The sequence below is a fragment of the Podarcis filfolensis genome, assembly GCF_964270895.1.
Source record: "Podarcis filfolensis genome assembly, chromosome: 13".
NCBI lineage: Eukaryota > Metazoa > Chordata > Lepidosauria > Squamata > Lacertidae > Podarcis > Podarcis filfolensis.
In genome coordinates, this window is record NC_139615.1 from 576,109 (window position 1) to 601,908 (window position 25,800).

At 48.3% G+C, this 25,800-nt stretch overlaps 3 protein-coding genes across 9 annotated transcripts in view; all 3 read left to right on the forward strand.

Moving 5' to 3' along the window:
• The window catches only part of LOC310746890 (uncharacterized protein), a 66,619-nt gene extending 64,731 nt beyond the window's left edge, over window positions 1–1,888 (forward strand). The window contains exon 4 of the transcript XR_014540800.1: window positions 1,224–1,888. The gene's annotated coding sequence lies outside the window, so the exon portion shown is untranslated. The remainder of the gene's footprint in view (window positions 1–1,223) is intronic.
• Window positions 1–25,800, forward strand: part of LOC310746788 (uncharacterized protein) — a 125,393-nt gene that overhangs the window by 59,270 nt on the left and 40,323 nt on the right. For 2 of the 7 annotated variants that reach the window (XM_083580888.1, XM_083580884.1), the window contains 3 exons: window positions 10,968–11,050; window positions 11,658–11,784; window positions 12,855–15,868. In XM_083580888.1, the coding sequence (XP_083437014.1) occupies window positions 10,968–11,050; window positions 11,658–11,784; window positions 12,855–14,581 (1,937 nt within the window). In that variant the 3' untranslated portion in view covers window positions 14,582–15,868. Of the gene's footprint in view, window positions 1–6,133; window positions 6,344–7,113; window positions 7,694–9,613; window positions 10,107–10,273; window positions 10,356–10,967; window positions 11,051–11,657; window positions 11,785–12,854; window positions 15,869–25,800 lie in introns of those variants that run through there. The other 5 variants (XM_083580886.1, XM_083580887.1, XM_083580885.1 and 2 more) reach the window with 5 other exon arrangements.
• On the forward strand, window positions 21,379–24,896 carry RNASEK (ribonuclease K). The gene is made up of 3 exons (XM_083581571.1): window positions 21,379–21,567; window positions 23,342–23,418; window positions 23,690–24,896. The coding sequence occupies exons 1-3, from the start codon at window positions 21,490–21,492 to the stop codon at window positions 23,829–23,831; spliced, it is 297 nt and encodes a 98-aa protein (XP_083437697.1). The 5' UTR covers window positions 21,379–21,489; the 3' UTR covers window positions 23,832–24,896.

Here is a 25,800-nt window from a genome sequence, read left to right on the forward strand (position 1 = left end):
AATTCATACGGGAGAGAAACCATTTCAGTGTGAGGAATGTGGCAAGTGCTTTGCTCGTAAGGAATGTCTCACTTCCCATGAAAGAACTCATTCCTGGGAGAGCCCTTATAAATGCTTGGAATGTGGAAGGAGTTTTAGTCAGGACTCCTATCTCATATCCCATCAAATAATTCATACAATGGAGAGACCATATAAATGCTTGGAATGTGGAAAGAATTTTAGTCAGTATTCCTACCTCACTTCCCATCAAAGAACTCATAGCGGGGAGAATCACAGTGTCCCAGAATCATTGAATTGTTGCATTGGATTGGATGGTGAGAGTCATCTTCTCCAACCCCCTGCAATGCAGGATATTCAACAAAAGCATTCATGACAGATGGCCATCCAACCTTTGCTTAAAATCCTTCAAGAAGAGTCCACCACATGAACTAGTTTGTTCCACAGTCAAACAGTTCTTGCTGTCAGAAAGTTCTGCCTGATGTTTAGTCAGATTCTCCTTTCCTGTAACTTGAATGGATTTGTTTGGGTCCTTCAACTAGAGCAGGAGAAAGCAAGCTTGCTTGCTCCCTCTTCCATGGCCCAGCTCTTTAGATATTGGAAGACGGCTTTCACATCTCCTTCTCAATCTTCTCCATGATAAACATCCCCATCTCCCTCAACTATTCCTCAATAGACTTGGTTTCCAGACCCTCGATCGCCTTGGTCTCCCTCCTCTGCACCCATTCCAGCTCATCAGGGATGAAGCTCATTCAGAATCTGGCACAAAAGGTTTGGCCCCAGAGACATGAAAGCCATTGTGGAGATACAAAGGAAGCAGCTTGCAAAAGGGATGGAGGTAACCCAAAATGCATCATCCGTAGTGAAGTGCATAAACAGTGTTAGTGAGAGGAAGCTGAAACCTCCTTTCCCGCCCCGTATACAACATCTCTTTTCTGCATTTCAAGGGGTTTGACTAAAGGACCCTCTGTGCTCCTTCCAGCTCTACAGCGCTATGATTCTGTTATCCTGTCTTGATGCAGCTTAGAATAGCATTAGCCTTTCTTTGTTGGTGCTTCACACTGTTGACATAAGAGCCCTAGATGCTTTTTATGTGTACTACTGGCTAGCTAGTTGTCCCTCATCTTATATTTGTGCAGCTGGTTGTGCCTGCCTAAATGCACATCCTGACATTTGTCCTTATTGGAATTCATGAATTGCATTCCTATAACACCCTTTCCTTGAAGGTGGTGTTACACGGTTCTTTCCCTACTCATCTAATGCTGACAATAATTATACCACGATTTCCTCCAAGGTGGTGTTACATGGTTCTCCACATTTTCATTTAAGGCTGACAATAACCCTATGAAGTAAACTAGGCTCTGAAACAGAGCCTGGCCTCCAAGGTCACCCAACTAGCTTCATGGCCAAATGATGATTTGAACACAGGTCTCTCAGGTCATAGTCCGGCACATAACCACTATATCACACTAGCTCCGTTTTGAAACTCAGAAAGTGTGCATGCATGTGCCTCTGCTTAACATTAAGTGCAATATTTTGGTCTTTATATTCAAAGTTGTATGCACATGTACCAAAACAATTGTGGTGAGGATAGTATAATCCTAGATTTAAGGTAATGTTAGCTAGGGAGCAGGAGAGAGGTGAGTGTTGACTGGCTGAGAGTTGGAAACGGGTTGGAGTAATTCAACAATATATGTGATTGTAAATTGTTTTGGCAAGGGGGAGTTATTGGTTTGCTTTGTTCTTGTTCCTATTTTTATTATGCATTTTGTATTTCTGTTTTGTGCTTTTATGCCATGAATCGCCCTGAGATCTTTGGATGAAATGTGGTATAAAATATAATTAACAAACAAACAAACAAATACAATTAAAATAGTCATATTCAAAGTTAGTACCTTCTGGACTTCCTGGTTTTCCAGTCATTATAGTCCCTGTACTTTTCAGCGGCCTCAGCTTTTGTAGCTGGAGACAGTCTGGACTCTCCTAGGCCACATGGGAAAAGGCCTGCAAAGTAGAAATTCTTCCAGGACTCAGCCAAGATGGCCTCTGGCTCTTCAGTAAAAGTCAGAAGATGAACTCAGTACTATAGGAACAGCCTTCCAATACCCATTGTTACAGTACAAATAAAGTGACAAAAGAAAAGAAAACTGAAGATTTGAAACCATACAGCTATGAAGAAGAATTTGGATTTGATATCCCGCTTTATCACTCCCCTTCAGGAGTCTCAAAGCAGCTAACATTCTCCTTTCCCTTCCTCTCCCACAACAAGCACTCTGTGAGGTGAGTGGGGCTAAGAGACTTCAGAGAAGTGTGACTGGCCCAAGGTCACCCAGCAGCTGCATGTGGAGGAGCGGAGACGCGAACCCAGTTCCCCAGATTACGAGTCTACCGCTCTTAACCACTACACCACACTGGCTCCCTGTTGTACACTGTATGTACACCGTTACCTTGACCTTCTTGTTCATTTTTAAATAAATCAGTTGTACGCCACTTCACCCCTCATTCTTCGCTACGTTGGGGATGAAGTGTTCAGGTCAGAGTTCTGGGGTGGCAGTGGGACTAAGGGGGTGGGGTTGGTGAAAGGCCCATCTGTGCCCCTTGAATGCAGAGGGAAGAGGGAGCAGGAGGGGGTGGGAGCAACATGGGGAGAGAAACAGCCTCCGCATGGTATATTCTGAAGCGTTTTTCAAAGCGCTCCGTAAAAACAAACATTTATAACATTCCTATAAGGTAAACCAGTAGCATAGGCACAGCTTTTCTTAAACTTCAGTTGCTGAAATGAGCTGTTACACTTCAGGTAAACAGATGTTCCTGTTTCTAGACGAGGTGGGGAAATGCTCAGCTCGGTTTCTGTTACTTTTCTCTCACTCCTTTCCTTAGTTATGGCAGGTGTGGCAGTTCAATCCTTTTGACCAGACCAGGTTCCTTTCCCTCAGCCTCCCTCTCTCTCAGCAATGCCCCTCCTGAGGCGTTTTATTTTGTGCGCCAGACCCAGGGGATCCCTCGGCCCTCTTTTTTCCCCAGGAGATCTCTCAGACCCCCACAGCCTGTCTCCCCCCAGACTCAGCCCCTCTTCCTCTCTCCTCCTTCTCCTCAGGCCAGAGCCACTTCTCCCTCAGACACAGCCTCTCCTCCTCCTCCCTTCCTCCCGTCTCAGCTCCAGCCTCAAAACTCCTTCAGAAAAGGCGCCTCTCATCTTCCCGCCAAAAGGGCTGGCTCCGCCCCCGCCTCTGGCTGTCTGTCTTGGTAGCCAATCAGAGGGAGGCTCCAGCCCCCTGGTGGCGTTCCTGAGGGACTGCAGCTCCAGACTCGGCCGGGGCTCAGCTGTCTGTCTGTCAAATCCACCCCAGGAGTGGGTCTTCTACAGGACTTCCGGGGTGGCGCCATCGGTAATGGCGGACTCCCTCTGATCTGGAGGGACCAGCTCCACGGGAAACGGGTCTTTCCCGCTACGGCGAAGCGGGGACCCTTTCAAAAATCACAGGCGGATGAAGCCTGTGACCATGGGACTCGGGCACCTTTAGCGCCCCCCCCACCCGCAAAGGAACCCACTAACGGGCTCCGGAGTGAAGAGGGGGAAGTGGCGCGGTGCTGAGAGTCAACTGCTTCCGTGGAGCGAAGCTGCACAGCCGTTGCCAGAGAGCGCTGCCTTTTTCCTGGGACAATTTGGCTTTTAAAATAATCACCCGTGAGTATTTATAGCTCGGACAATTGGACTCTAAATAATGATTTGTGAGTAGAAAGGAAAATTGGACTTAAAAATTTATTTTAATTTGGTACTGAAACGGGAAGGTCTAAACAGGAAGTCAGCCTTCCCCTTTTTTGTAGACAGATCAAAGCAAAGACATGGCAAACTAGAGTTCAGAAAATCGCTTGTAAGGATTAACTTCCATCATTTAAAATTGTTGAACCCCCTTCGGAAGCAGGAGAAGAGGGGGGATTTTTTCCGGACTGTTTAAACCTGCAGAAGAGAGTGTAAGGTAAAGTAACTTTCCACCGTCTTGATCCTGGAGCGGGGTGTCAGGACTGATGTCCTTTGGGAAGCTCATTGACCAGAGACAAACGCTTTTGACAGATAGCTAAAAGAAGAGAAACATAGTGGTTCCACTGTTCCTTTTCGCATTTTAAAGTAACAAATATTGACAAAATATCTGAAAAAGGAAACTTTGTTGTCAGATCTGCCTCTAAAAGAAAAGAACAAAAAGAAGTTCTTCCCCTAGAGGGAGCCTGTGAAACAGTTTCAAATTCTGAATCGGGGAGCTTGCAGCTGCTACAGATTACGATCGTGGGAATAGCCTTCTGACCTTGCAGAATAATGTATTCAGAAGCTCTGCTGTGTGCTTTCTGTAAAATAAGTGCCCTACTGGAACAGCTACATGAGAAGACGGACTTGATGACTGATGCGATCAGAAACTTTGGACAGGTAGTGGGAAATTATATAGAGCCCACCCAGGATTCAAATCAGGAGTGTGCTCTGACAGAACAGATGAGAGAGGATGTTGCTGAACCTTGGGCGCCAGAGATGGAGGGAGTTGTGGCCCAGCAGGAACATGAGTTCTTGGATTTGACAAATGAACTTGGAAAAAGCCAGATTTGGAAAGATAAAGTTTGGTTTGGTTTGGAAATGGGGGGTTGGATAGACCCCCCTATGCAGAGATGTTTGGACTTTTCAAGTCTGGCAATGAGTCGTGAGATGTTTGGGGTTGTGGGGGCTCTTAATTTTGGAGGGACTTTGAAATATGTTTTTAAACACCACATGGAGTTCAGTGTGGACTATGGAAAAGGGGCTGATTTGTCGAGAAGGGTCAAAAACATTGTTAAGTTGGAGTTCCCACGAGTGAAAGGAGTAGGAGACAAAGTAAAGTACAGGTATAAATATGAAGAAGAGCCGCGGAAGGGACATGGAAGGGACTTAAGGGCCTCGGACATAGATTACCAGGTTAATGCGCTAGATTGATGAGATAGAAAGGACTGACAAACCCGGGACCAGGAGAAGGAGACGCTGGATGAAGATTGGGGGGGGGGGGAAATTATGAGGATTGTTTTAATAGAATTGACGAATGTTAGAAAAATGTTGGAACGAAATTATTTGGCTTTAGCAAAAATGTTTAAAGAAGTATGTAAGAATATTATGGATATGAGAAATTGGTATAAATAAGATTTAAGTTTTAAATTTTAAGGTTTTTTATAGTAAGATAAGATTAAAATAGATTAAGGTAATGTAATGACAGAATATTATGAAATATGGAAAGGATTTGCTGCGGCAGTTAATAACTAGGATACAAAAAAAAGGGAGGGATGAGGAGGTCAAAGAAAGAAGGTAATGATAATTAAGGATTTGAGAACATTGGATTTGTTTTTAAATGTTTGTGGCACATTTTTGTCTTTTGATTGTGATGTGTTATTTTTTGATTCTGATTTTTATTAATCTGTATTGCTTGATGGTGGCTTGTTTTCCCTGTATTTTTTTCCTTTTTTTCTTTTTCGTTTCTTTTTTTGTAACTCCAAAATTCTTAATAAATATCATTAAAAAAACAAAAAAACAGGAGTGGGTCTTCTGCCTGTGTGCCTGAAAAAGGAGGGGCCCACACAAGGATATGAGGGGAAAGACGAGCTAGGAAAAGGGTAGCAATGGGGCAGGCAAGGGTGCCATTTAAGGACAGGGGCGGCGGACAAGGGTGCCATTAAATCCTATCCAATCCAGATGGTTTCCAAATCCCCTTCTTCTGCCTTCCAACGCGCTCCCCTGGCTTCCCGCAGAGAAGGGTGGGGACGAATTGGAAAATCAGAACCACGGGGAGTTTGCAGAGCGCTTCCGTCGGAGCTCCCATTCCACTTCCCATCGAAGAAACCACATTGGGAAGAAATCCTATCAGTGCTCGGAATGTGGGAAGAGATTCCATCGTGGCTCCCACCTCAATCGCCATCAAATAATTCATATAGTGGAGAAAGCATAAAAGTGCTTGGGATGTGGACAGAGGTTCAGTCGGAAGCAAAGTCTCAACTCCCATCAGAGAATGCACACAGGTAGAAACCGCGTCAGCGCCCAGAGTGCCGGGGAGGAAGCCAATCCGTGCTGGGAATGTGGGTTTTCCTGGGATCCCACTCGACAAAGGGGCGGGGGGAGGGGGAGCTGGGTGCGCTCGGCTGGCCAAGGGTTAAAGGAACTGAGCTGCATTCCTAGAGGGAAGGCGAGATGGAAGGGGGAGCCGGGTCCTCCAGAGCCAGAGCCCCTCCCTGGCTGCCCGGTCCTTCCTGCAAGGCTTTTGTCTCCTCTGCAAGCGCAGCCTGGGGGGCTTCTTCTGCAAGGGGGGGGCAGCTGTCTCTCTGCCCCTTCTGGGCTCGGGTGAGTCTCTTCTCCCTTCCCCCAGAGGGTGCAATGGGGAGAAGGGGGGACCCAGGGATGCAGGGGGGGGGGCTGCTGAGCTCCTGCCTGGGGAGACCCCCCAAGTCACAGCCAAGGTTCCTGCCAGCCTCCTCTTTGCAAGGACCGAGTTGGGGGCGAGGTCACAGGCGGGCAAGTCGAGTCTTCCTTTGGAACCCTGCGCTGCTTTCCTCTGTGGGGACAATCAGGCCGAGGTGGTAGCCGGACGGAAATAATTTTACGTAAAATATACGCAAAAAATAAAAAGGAAAACCTGACCTATGCAAGAAAGAAAGAAAGTCTTTGGGAAGATGGGGGGCAGAGAAGAGAAAGCGCTTCTTGGTGCGGGGCAGAGTCAAGCCTGCGGAACTCCCTGCCACTTTAGGCCAGGCTGGGACCAGGGCAGGGAGGAGGAGGAGGAGGAGGGGCTCCTGGTGGCTTCATCCTCCAGAGCTGAGCTCTTGTCTCCCCAGCGATGCTGCTGAATCCCAGTTGCTGGAAGGAAGCGCAGGGGGAGAGAGGGGCTCTGGCGCCCCAGTCCGGCTGGGGGGCTTCCCATTGAGGCCCCAGGGGGAACAGGAGGGGGGACTCCAGAGGGGCCCAATGGCCTCATCCTGCAGGACTCCTCAGTTGTCCTGGAAGTAAAGCTCCCCAACACAACCCATGTATCAGACCGGGGTGTTATCCGGAATCCAGGCTGACACTCGTGTCCCCATTCAGACATGCAATCACTTCGATGTCCAGAGGAGACTGAACAGAAAGCCCTGCTGTGATGGACAGCTGAGCCCGGGCTGAGTCTGGAGCTGCAGTCCCTCAGAAACACCACCAGGGGGCTGGAACCTCTCTCTGATTGGCTACCCAGACAGACCACCAGGGGGCGGAGCCAGCCCTTTTGGCGGGAAAATGAGGCGCCTTTTCTGAGGGAGTTTTGAGGCTGGAGCTGAGACGGGAGGAAGGGAGGAGGAGGAGAGGCTGTGTCTGAGGGAGAAGTGGCTCTGGCCTGAGGAGAAGGAGGAGAGAGGAAGAGGGGCTGAGTCTGGGGGGAGACAGGCTCCGGGGGTCTGAGAGAAAGAAGGGGGCCGAGGGATCCCCTGGGTCTGGCGCCCAAAATAAAACGCCTCAGGAGGGGCATTGCTGAGAGAGAGGGAGGCTGAGGGAAAGGAACCTGGTCTGGTTAAAAGGATTGAACTGCCACACCTGCCAAAACTAAGGAAAGGAGTGAGAGAAAAGTAACAGAAACCGAGCTGAGCTTTTCCCACCTCGTCTAGAAACAGGAACATCTATTTACCTGAAGTGTAACAGCTCATTTTAGCAACTGAAGTTTAAGGAAAGGTGTGCCTATGCTACTGGTCTACCTTATAGGAATGTTATAAAAGTTTGTTTTTATGGAGCACTTTGAAAAACGCTTCAGAATATACCATGCGGAGGCTGTTTCTCTCCCCATGTTGCTCCCACCCCCTCCTGCTCCCTCTTCCCTCTGCATTCAAGGGGCACAGATGGGCCTTTCACCAACCCCACCCCCTTAGTCCCACTGCCACCCCAGAACTCTGACCTGAACACTTCACCCCCTGAAGTGTAACAGCTCATTTCAGCAACTGAAGTTTAAGGAAAGCTGTGCCTATGCTACTGTGTTTAAGCCTGTGACATTCCTATGTTTACTTTAATAAGGTAACTTCTACCTGAAACAATGCATCTCCCAACCCAATTTTGTTTCATAAACCTCTTTTTTGTAAATAAAACTTGTTTGTTCCGCTTCTGCCTAAGACTTGAGTTTTCCCTCACGAAGACCCCCCCACAAGATAGCTTGTGGTAAATTGTAGGAATTTTTGTAACTGGTGTACCATGAGGTGGGTCCACTATATTTAATTGGGGTTACTTGGGGGGTGAGTCTACCACATTTTAATTGGGGGCTGGCGGTGGGGTCTGCTACACCTGCTGAGAGGTACAGGAGGTCTCACCATCCAAGCCAGGAAAGGTCCCTGTGGAAAGAGGAAAGGACTCCCTCAGAAAGAGGCGGACTCTCCTGCCTTGGAGGTTTTTAAACAGAACTTGGATGGCCACCTGTCAAGAGTGCTTGAGTTGTGATTTCTGCATTGCAGGGGGTTGGGCTAGATGATCCTTGGGATCCCATCCAACTCCACAATGCTCCGTTTCTACTGAAAGGAAACAAACCTGTGGTGTGGGGAGGGGTGAAATAGGCCACCCCTCAAGTCCTGAGAGCGCTTGGGAGACCCTCTCCCACCAGCCCCTTCTGCCCAAAATAGCATCTTTAGCAAACTACACGTCCCAGGATTCTTTGGAGGAAGCCATGGCTCTTTAAAGTGGACTGATCCTGCTTTGAAGATGCTCTCTTTGCTTTCTTGAGGTTCCATATGTATGTTGAAGCTTAATTTTCCACCCCCAGACTTGAGGCTTTACGTTACTGTTCTTCTGGTGGTTAGTCTTATTGCTCTTACTGCTGCTGCCCGTTTATGGAATGTTCTCCCCATCAGATTCGCCTGGCGCCTTCATTGCAAATCTTTAGGCAACAGGGCAAACCTTTTCCACCAGGCATTTGGCTGATCAACATTATATGGCGGTTTAAATGTGTCAGTGGAAAGGGCGGGGGTTATTGGTTTTCTTTGCTTTTGTTTTGCCTTTATTATGTATTTTGCATTTTCATTCTGTATTTTTATGTTGTGAACTGCCCTATGGCCTTCAGATGAAGGGCGGTAAACAAAAACAAAAAATAAGATGATGATGATGATGATAATAATAATAACAATAATACATATATTACCCAGGGCGGGTTACAACCATTTTAACCATTAGAATTACCGGTAATGACAGTCACAAGAATAGGGTGGGTCCTGAAAACAAGTTTTGAATGGTGCCTCTGTGGGGAGGGAATTCCCCAACCAGGATGCCCCCTCTTGAGCCATTTTTCACCCAAAACATGGAGGGTGGTGAAACTGGCAAGGGGGCTCCCTCTGCCACCATTAACCTGAGAACCCAGGAGGGCCTGTAGGGAAGGAAGCGGTTCTTCAGATATTTGGAGGCCTAAGAAATGAACTGACCAACAAGGCAGCTGTTTTGAAATAGGAATTAAATGTGTTCTCAAGAGGTGTTGTGAGGATTTGCTGGGGAGGGGTAGACCCATGGATACCACCGGGATCTCTTTGGAGAAAAAAGTGGGATAGAAATGCCATTAATAAATTTAATTCACCTGACAGTGTTTAAATTTTACAACAGAATAATGTATTTGCTTTGTAGGATTTGCCACCGTCTCTCGTTTGGATGGGCAGAACTTGACAGAGGACCAAGCAATTCCTTCTGATCTTTTGGAGACTTTCTGAGAGCACAGATGGATGAGCAAGACTCAGCTGGTCCTGGAGCAGGAAGAGGCCATGGCATTGTCAATGGGAGCAGTGGGGGATTCTGGGCAAACTCTGTGCAGAGGATCCTGGGTGAGAAGGACACCCTTCGCTCAGAGGTGCAGAGCCAGAGGTTCGGGCAGTTCTGCTCCCAGGAGGCCAAAGGACCCCGTGAGGTTTGCCACCGGTTCCTCCACCTTGACTGTCAGTGGCTGAAGCCAGAAAGGCACACGAAAGCTGAGATGCTGGACCTGGTGATCTTGGAGCAGTTCCTGGCTGTCCTTCCAGTGGAGATGGAGAGCTGGGTGAGGGAATGCGGAGCAGAGACCAGTTCCCAGGCCGTGGCCCTGGCTGAAGGTTTCCTCCTGAGTCAGGCAGAGGAGAGGAAGCAGGTGAGAGAGACTTTCCTCTGGATGCTCCCAAGGGGCTCCAAACAGGAAGGAGAAGATCACTAAATCCCATCCTTTTTTTTGGAAAGCATCCAAGGAGTAAGATCGGATACTCCTAAAGTTTTTGCCTCTGTAAAACTCTCTGTTTAAAATCTTCGTTGCTCTTTCAGGGAAAGGATCTGTTTGCAGAAATGGGTCCTGATTCATCTGAGGCAGAGAGGATTCCATCGGTCGCCAGGAAGTGGCCGCTGGGTAAGGAAGGAGCTTTGATTCTGTTTGCTGCATTCTGTGGATTTTGAATCTAACCTGCGGATTCTTTTCAGCTTTTAGTGGAAGACACTTGGGGCCCAGAGAAGGGGAGATGTATTTTTTACACAACTAGAATATGAAATAGGTTGGGACATTGAAGTGGACTCAGCTGGCGAGACATTCATAGAACCCTAAAATTGTAGAGTTGGAAGAGTGACCCCAAGGGACATCTAGTCCAACCATCTGCAATGCCATCGTTCTCAACTAAAGTATCCACAACCAATTAAAACCCTCTGTTGAAAACCTCTGAGAAAGGAGAGTCCACTACCTTCCAAGTGATAAATGAGTTTTTTCTCAGTTTTTTCACATTCTGTGGATTTTGAAACTAATCTGCGGGTTCTTTTCATCTTTTCCAGAAAGATATCTGAGGCCAAGACCGCAGAGGAGGGGAGATGTATTCTTGCACTACTAAAATATGAATTGGATAGAAATGCTCAAGTGCACTCAGCAGGGGAGACTTCTTCTAAGGCCCCCCTGCAGTTAGAGATGCACTGCTTCACCTCTGAGAGAAGCATCATGCACTCCTGGCTCCCCACTTACCTTTGTCTCTTGCAGGTGACGGAAGGATGCCAGCAAGACCTCCTCATCCTTCTTTCCATGGTGGCAAAGTACAAGTAGCGGCTGTGGAGCCAGATCAGGTAGGGGGAAAGAGCCTTGTGGGCAAAGAGGCTGAGAGGTGGGGCAGCCAGGGTGTCAGTCTGGACCCAAACAAATCTCTCTCCTCCTCTTTGCTTCTGTCACAACTGCCCTTTAGAAAGTCCGAAAATGCTATTTGAGAAGGTTTATCTGCTGAAACTAATGAACGGCCACCTCACTTTAACTTTCCTTCTGAATGTTGCTAATTTATCAGTTGTTGCAGTTTTATTTGTCTATTTTTTTTTGTGAAATACTAAAATACACTTCTCACCAGTTTACAGACTGTAAAGAACAGGAACCAGGATTAACTTTTACCAGCCCCATCTCTTGGAAAATGGGGCTTTCCCCACCCTCTTCTCCTTGTGCCCCTATGCACCCCTTGAAGTTGGCCTTAGGGCATTGGGAGCCCCCCCCCCAACAATGCACACAATAAAATACACAATAAAACAATTCTATTAATATATTGAAAGGGGCAGCTATACTTAAAATATGTGGGGGGGAAATCCCATGAAAACAACAGAGCAATTAATAGGCAGGAAACAAAAGTGCAATGTGAAGTAGATGATCTTTATGCTGTCTAAGTGGAGGAACTTTTCCTTTTCCTTTTAGGATCAAGTGTGCTTTGAAGATGTAGCTGTTAATTTCACGGAGGAGGAGTGGGCGTTGCTGGATCCTGACCAGAGAGCTCTGCATAAGGATGTCATGGGGGAGAATCGTGGGATTATAGACTCTCTTGGTAAGGCTCCCTGTTGGATCATAATTTCTGTTTTGAAATTCTCCATGAGATGAACCTCCAACATTTTGATATTCATGAGCGATACCTACCACATCTGGGATTCTAACACCCCTACCGCACACCTTGAATGGAGGGCTATCAAGTGTTTTGTCTGTGAATACTCTTCCTTCAATTCTGCCTTTTTAAGCATGCGTCAGGCTGGTCTGAAGTGGCCAGGCCCTTTAAATGTAGGCTTCAGGGTGGTTAGGGAAACAAGTAGCTTCTGTCAGGTATTTTTATTTCATAGAATCATAGAATTGTAAGTTTGCTTCTGTCCATTTTTGGTTGACCAAACAGATGACAGACATTGGAGATGGAGTGGATTCTATGATTGGGCCAAACAAAGTTTGCCCCCCAGAACAGCCAGGCTTTTCAAATCTCAGCTTCCCATAAATATGTCTGTGAATCTAAATCTCTTCCTGTATCACCACTGTGTCCAACCAGTCCATGTAAAACCACCTACAGTGCAGCAATCCCAATTAAGCATCCATGACAGGTGGCCATCCTACCTCAGCTTGAAAACCACCCATGAAGAAGAGTCTACCACTTCCCGCTGGAGACGTTCCACAGTCGAAAAGCTCTTACTGTCAGAAAGTTCTTCCTAATGTTTAGCCAGAGTCTCCTTTCTTGAATTCATTGGCTTGGATTCTACTCTCTGGAGCAGGAGAAAACAAGCTTGCTTCATCTTTCATATGACATCCCTTTAGATATTTGAAGATGGTTATCATATCTTCTTTCAGTTTTCTCTTTTCCAGGCTAAACATACCTAATCCCCTCAACCATTCCTCACAAGGCTTGGTTTCCAGACTGATCACACACGTTCCAGCTTGTCAACATCCTTCTTAAATTCCTGCCTAACCAAAGGCACAAATATAAGCTGGCAGTCAAAAAAAGGCACTGAACCCTGTAGTAAGGCCTCACTTCTAACTCTCTTCGGTTCTCCCTCTACCACACGTGTTGATTAGCATGGTTCTGTAATTTGGGATTCTATCTCTTCCTGAGGATCTAATCTGTTTCTATCTTTCTTGCAGGTGGTGATAATTTGGAGTTAAAAAACAAAGGGGACAACGCCAAAATCCAGAAAGTGGAAAAGCCACATACATATTTGGAGCTGGCTGAGAGCTCCCATTCCACTTCCCGTAAAAGAAACCCAGTGGGGAAGAAGCCATATCAGTGCTTGGAATGTGCAAAGAGTTTCAGTCAGAAGGCCAAACTCACTTCCCATCAAAGAATTCACACAGGGGAGAAACCCTATCAGTGCTTGGAATGTGGACAGAGGTTCAGCCGGAAGGATAGTCTCACTTCCCATCGAAGAATTCATACAGGGGAAGAACCGTATCAGTGCTTGGAATGTGGAAAGAGCTTCAGTCAGAGAGCCCATCTCACCGCCCATCGAAGAATTCATACAGGGGAGAAACCATATCAGTGTCTGGAATGTGGAAAGAGCTTCACCTGGAAGGTAAATCTCACAGCCCATCAAATAATTCATACAGGGGAGAAACCATATCAGTGTTCAGAATGTGGAAAAAGCTTCAGTGGGAGGACCAATTTTGTTGCCCATCAAAGAATTCATACAGGAGAGAAACCATATCAGTGCTTGGAATGTGGAAAGAGCTTCATCTGGAAGAAAAATTTCACTTACCATCAGAGAATTCATACAGGAGAGAAGCCATATCAGTGCTCTGAATGTGGAAAGAGCTTCAGTGTGGGGGCCAATCTCATAGCCCATCAAAGAATTCATACAGGAGAGAAACCATATCAGTGCTTAGAATGTGGAAAGAGGTTCAGTGCAAGGACTAATCTCATGGCCCATCAAAGAATTCATACGGGAGAGAACCCATATCAGTGCTTGGAATGTGGAAAGAAGTTCAGTCGGAAGGAAAGTCTCACTTTCCATCAAATAATTCATACAGGGAAGAAACCATATCAATGCTCTGAATGTGGAAAGAGCTTCACTCAGAAGAAAAGTTTCACTTCCCATCAAAGAATTCATACAGGGGAGAAAGTTAATCAGTGCTTGGAATGTGGAAAGAGCTTCACTGAGAAGCAAAGTCTCACCTTACACCTAAGAATTCATATTGGGGAGAAGCCATATCAGTGCTTGGAATGTGGAAAGAGGTTCACTCAGAAGGGAAGTCTCACTTTACATCAAAGAATTCATACAGGGGAGAAACCATATAAATGCTTGGAATGTGGAAAGAGTTTCACTCAGAAGGGAGGTCTTACTTCCCATCAAAGAATTCATACAGGGGAGAAACCATATCAGTGCTTGGAGTGTGGAGACGGCTTCACTTACAAGGAAAGTCTTACTTCCCACCAAAGAATTCACACAGGGAAGAAACCATATCAGTGTTTGGAATGTAGAAAGAGCTTCAGTCAAATCTCCTCTCTCAATTCCCATCAAAGAATTCATACGGGGAAGAAACCATATCAGTGCTTTGAATGTGGAAAGAACTTCAATACGAGGGGCCACCTCAGTTCCCATCAAAGAATTCATACAGGGGAGAAACCGTATCAATGCTTGGAATGTGGAAAGAGCTTCACTTGGAAGAGTAATCTCACTTCCCATCAAAGAATTCATACAGGGGAGAAACCGTATCTGTGCTTGGACTGTGGAAAGAGCTTCACCCACAAGGAAAGTCTCACCTCCCATCAAAGAATTCATACAAGGAAGAAACCGTATCAGTGCATCGAATGTGGAAAAAGCTTCACTTGGAAGAAAAGTTTCACTTCCCATCAAAGAATTCATACAGGGTAGAAACCATATCTGTGCATCAAATGTGGAAAGAAATTCAGCAGTAGCTGTCATCTCACTTTCCATCAGATGATTCATACAGGAAAGAAACCGTATCAGTGCTTCGAAGGTGGAAAGAAATTACCTGGAAGAAAAGTTTCACTTCCTATCAAAGAATTCATATAGAAAGTTTTGATGGAGAAAACAGGGTTTCAAATTGAATGAAAAGTTAAATACTTGGGTATTACTATGACAAAGAGATTCATCAAAGTTTTTATGTCAAGGGAAAAAACCACGAGTCCAAATGAAAATATTGCAAGATGAGAATGAAAGGGGAGGATTTGGTTTAGCGGATATGAAATTGGCCTTTGCAGCCCGTTGTTTAGTGTGGATGAAGAAGAGAATGACATTGAGAAATAAGAGACTTCTGGAATTAGAAGGTCATGATTTAAAAGCATGGATATTTGTGGTATGATAAGGTCAAAGTTAATGTGGATTTCAGAAACTGTTTATTGAGACATACCATATTGAGAATTTGCAATAGATATAAACCTAAGTTATACGTGAAGATACCTTTATGGATTTCAGTGCAAGAAGCGTTCATAGAAAAGAGGCAATAGGCAAAGAGAAATGGTTAACTTATCAAGAGTTGAATAACTCCACTCTAATGAGTCAAGGAGACTGTAAAATTAAAACAAGGGAACAACAAACAAGGGAAGTTTATAGATTCTAGTGGTTTTCTTATTACAACTAACAAAGATTTAAGTTGGATAAAAAGACTTTGGGTACAGAAAAAAGACAGGTTTTGAAATATAGTTGTGTACAGACAAATATGTTATTATGAAAACATTTGTTGTTGTTGAGTCGTTTAGTTGTGTCCGACTCTTCGTGACCCCCTGGACCAGAGCATGCCAAGCACTCCTGTCTTCCACTGCCTCCCGCAGTTTGGTCAAACTCATGCTGGTAGCTTCAAGAACACTGTCCCACCATCTCGTCCTCCGTCGTCCCCTTCTCCTTGTGCCCTCCATCTTTCCCAACATCAGGGTCTTTTCCAGGGAGTCTTCTCTTCTCATGAGGTGGCCAAAGTCTTGGAGCCTCAGCTTCAGGATCTGTCCTTCCAGTGAGCACTCAGGGCTGATATCCTTCAGAATGGATAGGTTTGATCTTCTTGCAGTCCATGGGACTCTCAAGAGTCTTCTCCAGCACCATAAGCTTTTATTGAAATTTGAAATGCAAGAAGAACAAATTAAAGAATATATTTGAAATAAATTAAAAAATGTCCAGTAGCACCTTAGAGACCAACTAAGTTTGTTCTGGGTCTTAAGCTTTCGTGTGCATGCACACTTCTTCAGATACACTGAAACAGAAGTCACCAGACCCCCTATATATAGTGAGAGGGTAGGGTTTTTCTCAGAAGGGTAGTAGGAGATGGGTGATTGACTCAATGGGTATGGTAAACCGGTTGGACTGTTAACGACTGCAATTAGTCTTACAGCAGAAGAATTTCAGAAATAGACTTGGAAGAGAAGTTGCTGAATTACCACTTATTACTAAACTGAAGGGAGCAATGGGATGAGCTCCCATTGCTCGGTCCCTGCTCCTGCCAACCTAGCAGTTCAAAAGCACATCAAAGTGCAAGTAGATAAATAGGTACCGCTCCGGCGGGAAGGTAAACGGCGTTTCCGTGCGCTGCTCTGGTTCGCCAGAAGCGGCTTAAGTCATGCTGGCCACATGACCCGGAAGCTGTACGCCGGCTCCCTCAGCCAGTAAAGTGAGATGAGCACTGCAACCCCAGAGTCGTCCATGACTGGACCAAATGGTCAGGGGTCCCTTTACCCTTTACCTTTTACTAAACCGAAAACTATGGAGAGACCTGGTTTGAATAGAGATATTGGATTCTTCTCTCATTATGCATGCTAAAGCTACTTTTGGTCATCTGCATACTTTCCCATGCTTTTTCCTGTAGGACTAATTTCAGTTTACTATACCCATTGAGTCAATCACCCATCTCCTACTACCCTTCTGAGAAAAACCCCACCCTCCCACTATATATAGGGGGTCTGGTGACTTCTGTTTCTGTGTATCTGAAGAAGTGTGCATGCACATGAAAGCTCATACCAAGAACAAGCTTAGTCAGTCTCTAAGGTGCTACTGGGCAATTTTTTTATTTATTTCGACTGCGTTAGAGCAACACGGCTGCCTACCTGAATCTTAAAGAATACATGATTACATTTGTGGGGGAAATTAGGTTATATACAGAGGGAACAGTGGGAACATATGTGGACCAAAGAATTACAATATACATTGTGTTATGATTTAAAAGAGAATGTGTACAAAATGATGTATCCTTGGCACTTAAGTCCTTTGAGGTTATATAAAATGTATAAAAATGTTCCAAATACTTGTTGCAGGTGTAAAGAACATGAAGGGACATTTCTTCATGCTTGGTGGACATGTATAAAAAGCTTTAAAATGATTCAGAGAATTTTGAAGATATTTTCAACTGAAACCAGAATTGTTCCTGTTGGAAGTTAGGGATATACAATTAGGAAAAGACTATGGAACTTTATTTCACTATATGATTACAGCTGTGAGACTGTTATATGTAAAAAGATGGGAAGACTCATTACCTACAATGGAGGAATGGTTGTTAAAATTACTGGATTTAGCTCAGATGTCAAAGTTGACATGTTTAATCAGAGAAAAGTCATGGTCAACATTTACTGAATATTGGAAACTGCAGACTTCTTGCATGAAAAAGAAAATGAACTAGTGATATTTTGGTTTGAGGAATCACCCTTCTTGTAACTTGAAGCCATGAGTTTGGGTTCTAGCCTCTGGAGCAGAAGAAAACAAGTTTACATGGGGCAGCCCTTGAGATATTTGAAGATGGCTATCCTATCTCCTCTCAGTCTCCTCTTTCCCAGGCTAAACATACCCAGCTCCTTCAACCGTTCCCCATAAGGCTTGGTTTCCAGACCCTTGATCATCTTGGTCACCCTCCTCTGGATACATTCCAGCTTGTCAATATTCTTCTTAAATTGTGGAGCCCAGAACTGGAGACAGTACTTCAGGTGTGGTCCGACAAATCTGGAAATTATATTTCTGTTGATGCAGCCTAGAATAGCATCACACTGTTGGCTCATATTAAGCTTGTGGTCTACTAAGATCCTTTCCCCATGTACTACTGACAAGCCAGGTGCTCTTCATCTAATATTTGTGCATCTTTTATTTGGTTATTCATGCCTTATGAATGTCAGGAAACCCCTGACATGCCTTTCATTTGTCCTTTTTGAAATTTTTCTTGTAAGTTTTGACCCAGTTCTCCAATCTGTTAAGGTCAACTTGAATCCTGATTTTGTTTTCTGCGGCATTAGCTGCCCTCCCACTTTGGTATCATCTGCACATTGGATGAGCATCCCCTCAATTTCTTCATGCAAGTCATTTATAAAGACATTGAACAACAACAAGCCCATGAGATCTCACCCAGTAGCTCCTTCAGTTTTTTGAAATTGGCCGCCTTAAAGTCCAGAGTGCATGTCCAACTACACTCAACTTTCCCTTGCCTCTATATTGTGAAACCCAGAAGGAAGAAGAAGAAGAGTTTGGATTTGATATCCCGCTTTATCACTACCCTAAGGAGTCTCAAAGCGGCTAACATTCTCCTTTCCCTTCCTCCCTCTCTGTAAGGTAAGTGGGGCTGAGAGACTTCAGAGAAGTGTGACTAGCCCAAGGTCACCCAACAGCTGCAGGTGGAGGAGTGGGGAATCAAACCCGGTTCACCAGATTACGAGTCTACCGCTCTTAACCACTACACCACACTGGTTCTCATGATCACTTCCTCCCAAGTTTCCTGGCACATCCACTTTATCAATCAGTTGTTGTGGCCCAGGTCCAAGATAGATGGCCTCCTTGTTGCTTCTTCCCCCTTCTGAGAAATGAAATGGTCAGCGAGCAACTGGGGAATTTTTGGACCGTACATTCTTAGCAGAGTTGGGAGTCCCAACAGATATTTGGGTAGTCAGAGTCTCCCATGACTCTCTCCTGTTTGAATCTCTGGTAGTCTGCTCTAGGAAGGCATCACCCAAGTCTTCAGTCTGGCTTGGAGATCCCTGTGTTGAACCAAAGTGAAATGATCCGGAAGGGCCTGCAAGCGCCATCTTGGTGGTCAAGATAACCCTAAAAATATTTGGTGATTGTGAGAATGAGCTCATATGTTTGTTTTCTTGCTTGTATATATGCTAATTGGCTTGCTTTGATGCTGTCTTTATTCATAGGCCTTGGGGTGCTGGGCTCTCAGCCCGGAGAGGGGAAATCCTTTGGACAGCTGCCACCAGATGTGACAGGAGGTTCTGGGCAAACTGACCTATGCTGCTTAGTGCATAAAGTGTGCATAAACATTTGATTGAGAGCAGACAAGTTATGGCGACCTCTCGCTGATGTGGTGTCCGTTCTGCGTCTGTAATGGCAGTGAGATCTAGCAGGCTGATTTACTGTAAGCTTACCCTCCAAATAAAGCACTAGAACTGAACACTCTGGTGTTTTTGACATCCTCCTTTGGCATACCTGCACCAAACCACTCCCATGAACCCACCTTTGGGCCAGTGGATAAGGATACACCCACAGCAAGGCCACTGTTGTTTCCCTCTCCTACAATTTTTACCCAGATACTGTCAGACTGCCTTCCACGCTCCATGTCACAGATCTCTTCACAAGCATACACATCCTTTACGTATAATACCCCTACTCCTCCCTCCCCATTTGGTCTATTCCTTTTGAACAGGTTATGCCCCCCCCAGGTGATACATTCCAGTCATGAGTCTCATCCCGCCAGGTTTCAGAAGGAAGGGGTTGTGGTCCATGGCCTTTATAAGACTTGGCAATTTCTCAGTCACTTTGTGATTTTTTGCTCCTGGAAGACAGCACACCTCCCAGGACATCCTGTTACCTCTGCACCCCGTGGCCTCTGTCCCCCTCAGTAGGGAGTCGCCTATCACCACCACACATCTCTGCCTCCTCTGGGGAATGGCAGGAATCGTTCTGTATGCTGTCTCTTTCACAGCCACCTTGGTGTGTTCCAAGCTTGGCAATTGCTGTCCTAGCCTCTCTGGCCCAGAATCTGTGTCTGAGGTGAAAGCATGGCATCGATTTTGCAGCTTCAGTGACGGAGCATGGCTCCTGACAGTTCTACTTCTGTGTGTCAGATTTCTCCAGGGGTTCATCTATTATTATTAATAATAATAATAATAATAAATTTATTATTTATACCCCGCCCATCTGGCTGGGCTTCTCCAGCCACTCTGGGCGGCTTCCCAAAAAATATTAAAATACTGTAATACAATAGGCGATCCTCCTCCTGCCTAGGGGCACCCCACCTGTGGTGCTGTTCCAGCACAGTCCACTCTGCTCCTTTGAGAAATTCCTCATCTTGCCAGGTAGTTCGAAATGTGGATAGGAAGGCCCCAAGTTCCTGTGCCTCCTCTTCCAGCGAGGCAACTGGCTTGCACTTGGCTGCAGATGTAGTTTTGAACATTCTCGGGCAGGAAGACAAACATGGCACAGGTGTTGTAGGTCCCTTGCCATCGATGTCTCTTGGTCCTATGCACACAGCCTCTCCCTCAAACTCCCCTGGTCATGAGCTCCTGGTCACAAGCTCCCAGAGGCTGCAGTCAGCCAAGCAGGACTGCTGCTGGCTACCAACTTCCTCCTTCAGCCTGGCTTCCTCTTGGCAGTAGCTCCTCTTCCTCTGATCATGTGCTGTAGCACAACACACAGCCACACCCGCAAACAGAGAAACAATAATAGAATTGTGGAATTCTACTCCACGGAGGAAGCCCGCCTACAGCGACTCCTCAACCTTCTTGCCCAAACCTGCAGGGAGTTTGGCTTGAAGAAGACCAACATCTCTGATCAGGACATCGCCATCAGCATTGGTGACCACACACTGGTCCCACCATAACCAGCAGTGCTGAGCTGGACAAGCGCATTGGCAAGGCAGCCACAGCTGCAACTTACCTCTCCAAAAAGGTACGGGAGAATGTGATACTAAAGTCCAACACCAAGATGAAGGTCTACCAGGCTTGCGTGTTGAGCATTTATGGAAGTGAGTCGTGGGCAACTTATACCTTCCAGGAGTGACGTCTCAACACACCTCAATATGCGCTGCATCAGGAGGGTTTTGAGTCTCAAAGATGTACTCTCCCAAGCCCACATTCCCAGCATGTTCACCCCTGCGACCGCTGGGAGGAGCGCAGATTGAAGAAAGCCCTGGTGCATCTGCGGTGGCACAACTGGACGCCTTCCTCTGCCCCGGCTGCAACAAAACATGTCTCTCCTGCATCGGTCTCTGCAGCCACAGCAGGTGCTGCGACTCTCCAAGGGTTTGACTTCACTTCAGCCCCCAAATGCGCACTCTCCCCTTGTCTCCCTAGACAGAATTGGGGAATTGGAAGGGGTTCCCAAGGGTCCTCTAGCCCAGCCCCCTCAATGCAGGAACCTGCAGCCTCCAAGCAGCTCAGGCAGGCAACCTGCCTCCCTCCAAAAGAGCTGCTTCTATTTTTATTTCATTATAGAAAGCTTTTCCCTGGTCGGAAGGGTCCTCCTCTTCTTGGCTGCGCCCAGAACGCCCCCCCCCCGCTCTCTTGCAATGGGACGCGCCAAGCCCAGCCCAAGGCGCGCCTGCGCCCAGCGCGGCCCCGCCCCCCGGCCTCTTCCACTGCTCCGTTCAGCGCGAGGGGGAGACGGCAGCGAACCCCTCCTCCCCTCGCGCGATTGGTGGCGCCCGGCAGCTGACCCGCCAAGGGCGTCGGGAGGGGCGGGCTCAGTCTGCTGCGTCGGCTCGGCCAGGCAGCAGCTCCAAGAAGGGGGTCCTCGCTCGCTCGCTCGCTCGCTCTCCCTCCGTCCCTCCCTCCGCCGGGCTTTTCACGGGAGCCATGGTCTCCCTCCTCTGCTGCGGGCCGAAGATGGCCGCTTGCGGGATCGTGCTCAGCGCCTGGGGAGTCATCATGCTGGTAAGGAGCGATGCGTGTGTATGCGAACGCCCAGATGCGTGTCGGGGCCGGGGGGGGCTGACAGCCTTGGTGCTTCTTCTCTCTCCCCCCCATTAACCCACCCGAGTTTGGTCCCCGCCCCTTGATCCGGGGCTGCTGCACCCAGAGCGGCTGATTCAGACGTGCAAGAGGAGCAGCAACCGGAACTGCAAGGAGCCCTTTTTTCCGGGGAGGGTGCAATGAAGGGAAGATGGATTTTGGGGCTTGGGGGGCAAATCTTTGGGAGCAAGGGCAGAATGTGGGGGGAAGTGATGGGGAGACGGGCCCCCTCCCACGAATTTAGTAATTAAGCTTATTTTCGGGCGGGGGTGTCTCCCTTGGCCACTGGCAGTCTTTCGCTTCCGCTTCCTCCTCCAGCTTCCCCATTAGAGGCTTGGAAAGGGTGACTGTGGCTCAGGCGGGTGTCAGTCACTGGGCGAGGGGGGCCACCAGGGCGAATCCTGCCCCCCCCCACACGCACACAGCCCGGGGAAAAACCAGGCCTGTCTAAATAGAGGCATGTTGGGTAAACAGCAGAGGAGGAGGTGGGGTGATGGAGCATGTGCAGAGAGCAGCAGGTAACTGGCCAGAGGGCAGGAATACCTTCAGGGTGGACACCTGAGTGGCTTTGTAGGGGTGGGACTCCTGTCAGGTAGGGTTCCTTCTGGGAGTTCAGGGTTTCCTTCATGTGCAGTTGGAAGAACTGGGCGATCTGTTTTGGGGGGCTGGCAGGTGGCAGAGGAGACCTGAGCAAGCAGCTGGCATGTAGTTTGGGGTCTGTTTTTGGAGGGGCTTGCCGCCCGGCTGCAGAGGGTGCTGGGCGCCTCAGGCCTAGCTTGTGCCTGCTGCCAAAGGAGATCTGGGCTGGTTTCTCCTCTCACTTCTGCGGCTTGCTCTTTGTCCCTCTTTGGGGGGCAGGTGGGTCTGGGGGGCTCCCTCGTCCTGAATGGGGTAACTGTGCCCCTGCCTGGGAGTCATTTTGGACTCACAGCTGTCCATGGAGGCGCAGGTCAATTCTGTGTCCGGGGCAGCTGTTTACCAGCTCCATCTGGGACGCAGGATGAGACCCTCCCTGCCTGTGGACTGTCTGGCCAGAGTGGTGCATGCTCTAGTTACCTCTTGCTTGGGCTACTGCAATGTGCTCTTCGTGGGGCTACCTTTGATGGTGACCCAGAAACTACAACTAATCCAGAATGTGACTGGGAATGGCCGCCAAGACCACATAACACTGGTCTTGAAAGACCTGCATTGGCTCCCAGTCCATTTCCGAGCACAATTCGAAGTGTTGGTGCTGACCTTGAAAGCCCTAAACGGCCTCGGCCCAGTAGACCTGAAGGAGCGTCTCCATCCCCATTGTTCTGCCCAGACACTGAGGTCCAGCTCCGAGGGCCCTCTGGCGGTTCCCTCCCTGCAAGAAGCGAGGTTGCAGGGAACCAGGCAGGGGGCCTTCTTGGTGGTGGTGCCCGCACTGTGGAACGCCCTCCCACCAGATGTCAAGGAAATAAAGAACTACCTGCCTTTTAGGAGACATCTGAAAGCAGCCCTGTTTAGGGAAGTTTTTAATGTTTGATGTTTTATCGTGTTTTTAATATTCTGTTGGGAGCTGCCCAGAGTGGCTGGGGGAACCCAGCCAGATGAGTGGGGCATAAATGAATGAATGTATGTAATAAGAACTACTGTAGGGGGTGGCCATCATGGCTCCCCCTGCCCTCCACTCTCCGGAGAGACTACCCCTGTTTCTCCTCTGCTCCTTTAGGTGCTGCTGGGCATCTTCTTCAACGTCCACTCAGCGGTCCTCATCGAGGACGTCCCCACCACCGAAGAAGACTTCACGTGAGTGGGGCAGGGTGGGGTCCTTCTTTTCCTGTGGGGTGGTGGGCAGTGGCAGCAGCAGCCTTGGGGCTGGCGAGGGGGGAGGATCAGCCTGGAAGGAGAACTGATGGGGGTCAAACACACACAACCCCCCCCCCACTGCCTTTGGTTAGCTGCTGCTCCTGGCGGGAAAGGGGGTCGTGAAGTGGGATTCTGGAGGAACTGTGGGGCAGTGTGTGTCTCCTGGGGGAGCTGGGAACCTGACCACCCTCTTTCTCTCTCCCCCCCCCAGAGGTGGTCCAGACAAGATTTACGCCCTGTATGAGCAAGTCAGCTACAACTGCTTCATCGCGGCTGGCCTCTACGTCCTCCTGGGGGGCTTCTCCTTCTGCCAAGTGCGCCTCAACAAACGGAAGGAGTACATGGTCCGCTAATGGCGCCCCCCCACGCCCAGCCCCCAGGCTCTCGCCTCCTGCCGGTGGGGAAGGCCGACCCTCTCCTTCTGATTCTGATATTTATTCCCTCTTTGGACATTGGGGCCCTGCTTTGGGGTTCCTCAGCCGTCGCTCTCCACGCAACGGATCCTCTGGTCGCCCCAGGTCCAGGGTCTGGCGGCTGGGGAAGGGGGCAGGTGGGTGGGGAGAGAGGGCGGAATATTTCCTTTTAAATCATATATATATATCCGTGTGTGTTTGTGCGGGTAAAGTGCAGTTTCCCAACTTGGTCTGGAGCACCTAGTTTACGAAAGGGACATATCCAGGGCTGCTCTTGGCTGCTGCACCTTCTCTCCCCCCCGCCCCCCCAGTGCATCACCTGACCCACTTCTGCCTGCCAACGCCCTCCCTGCGACGGCCTCTCCTCGCCATCAAAGACCAGCAAGGGCTGGTTTGGGCTGGCAGGACCTCTGTGCCAGGGTTGTTGTGTAAATAGCACAAGGCGCCCCCCCCCCCGCAGTATGTGTACAGTGAAAACAGCCCCCACCTCTTCTTTTCCAAGTCTCTGTTGTCTCTTTAACCGGGGAGGTTAGCACAGTGCTTGAAAGAGCCAGCCCATTCCAGTCCCAGTCCTTTTTGTGTCTCGATCCTAGAACTTGGGTGTTTCTTCCCCAGTGTTCGTTGTGCAGACGTTGACTCTCTCCTTGTTGTAGGACCAAGGGTGGCCAGGCAACTTGCCCTAGTCTCTGCCCGTGTTGCCAACAGCCCCCCCAACTGGCACATGGGGCTGCAAGCTCAGTTGCCCCTTCACGCTTGACTTGCAGACTTGGCCTGGAAGTGGCTGCTCAGAGCCGTGGATTTGAGAGTGGAATGCTTGTATGCTGTACGATGGGGTGTCCCCTCAGCAACGTTTTGGGCCCTTGATCAGGATGTGGTGTTGGGAGGGGGGCTCTGAGTTGGGGGTGCAGTGGGGGGGATCTGGTTGTGCACCCAGGGGACTAACGTGTTGAAAGTTGTCCTCCTCTCCATTTGGTCACCTGTGCAATAAACAGCATTTGATCTGTGTGGGCTGCTTTGTTTTTCTGTTCCTCTTCCTCAGTGCCCTTCCATCCCCCCCAATTTTGGGGAAGGGGGGCATTGGCCAAGACTGCTAGTCCTGCCATTCTCTGTATTTGGCTTTCAGGGAGCGAGGGAAGCCTGTGATTCTATAAAAACACCAGAAGGTCCTGGCTGCTGGGTCAGTTCAGCGGGGACCTATTGACCTCACAGTGGCCAAATAACCCAAAGGTCTTAGGAATCGGGATAGACTGCCTCTGGACCTGGAGGTTCCATAAGGACACCAGAAGATCCTGGCTGCCGGATGAGGCCGAAGGGGGCCCGTCTGGTCCAGCATCTTGTCCTCACAGTGGACAGCCAGGTGCCCCAGAGGGAATAAGCCCATGGGGAGGCATCTGAGTGCAGCAGCAACTCACCCCACACGTTCCCCGGGAACTTGCACTCAGAGGCATTCACTGCCCAGACAGTGAAGGCAGGACATGGCTATCATGGCTGTTTGCCATGTATTGCCGCCTTCTCCCTCAGTTTGTTTGAAGCTGCCGGTAGAGGTAGAAGCAAGTTTGTGCTTTGTTGCGAATCTAACGAAACGTTGGGGCAGGAAAGGCTCATGGGAGGCTCCAGTTAATAAGAAGAAGCTGTCAAAAATACAATAACCCATCAATCCCAGTTTAAATCATTCACGTGGGGTCCTCTGGGTCCAGGCGAGACAGGAGGATGCCAAGACTCAAATGCAGAAAGGGCAGGAAGCTCTTGGGGCCAGAGTCATGGGGGGGGGGGAGTTTGTGCCCACCCCACACCTCACAGTCTCCATTCTCCATTGGTGCTGCCCACCTGTAAATGTTCGCATCCTTCTGTTCCAGGAGGCGATGGAGGAGTGTGCCTCTGGGGTGGTGCAGTGAAGGAAGCCCTGCCT

What these genes read in the sequence shown, in the direction of transcription:
- RNASEK (XM_083581571.1), top strand. Translation starts at nt 21,490, where the DNA reads ATGGTCTCCCTCCTCTGCTGCGGGCCGAAGATGGCCGCTTGCGGGATC. An exon ending in CCTGGGGAGTCATCATGCTG is followed by an intron (nt 21,568 to 23,341) that starts GTAAGGAGCGAT and finishes CTGCTCCTTTAG; the next exon opens with GTGCTGCTGGGCATCTTCTT. An exon ending in ACCACCGAAGAAGACTTCAC is followed by an intron (nt 23,419 to 23,689) that starts GTGAGTGGGGCA and finishes TCCCCCCCCCAG; the next exon opens with AGGTGGTCCAGACAAGATTT.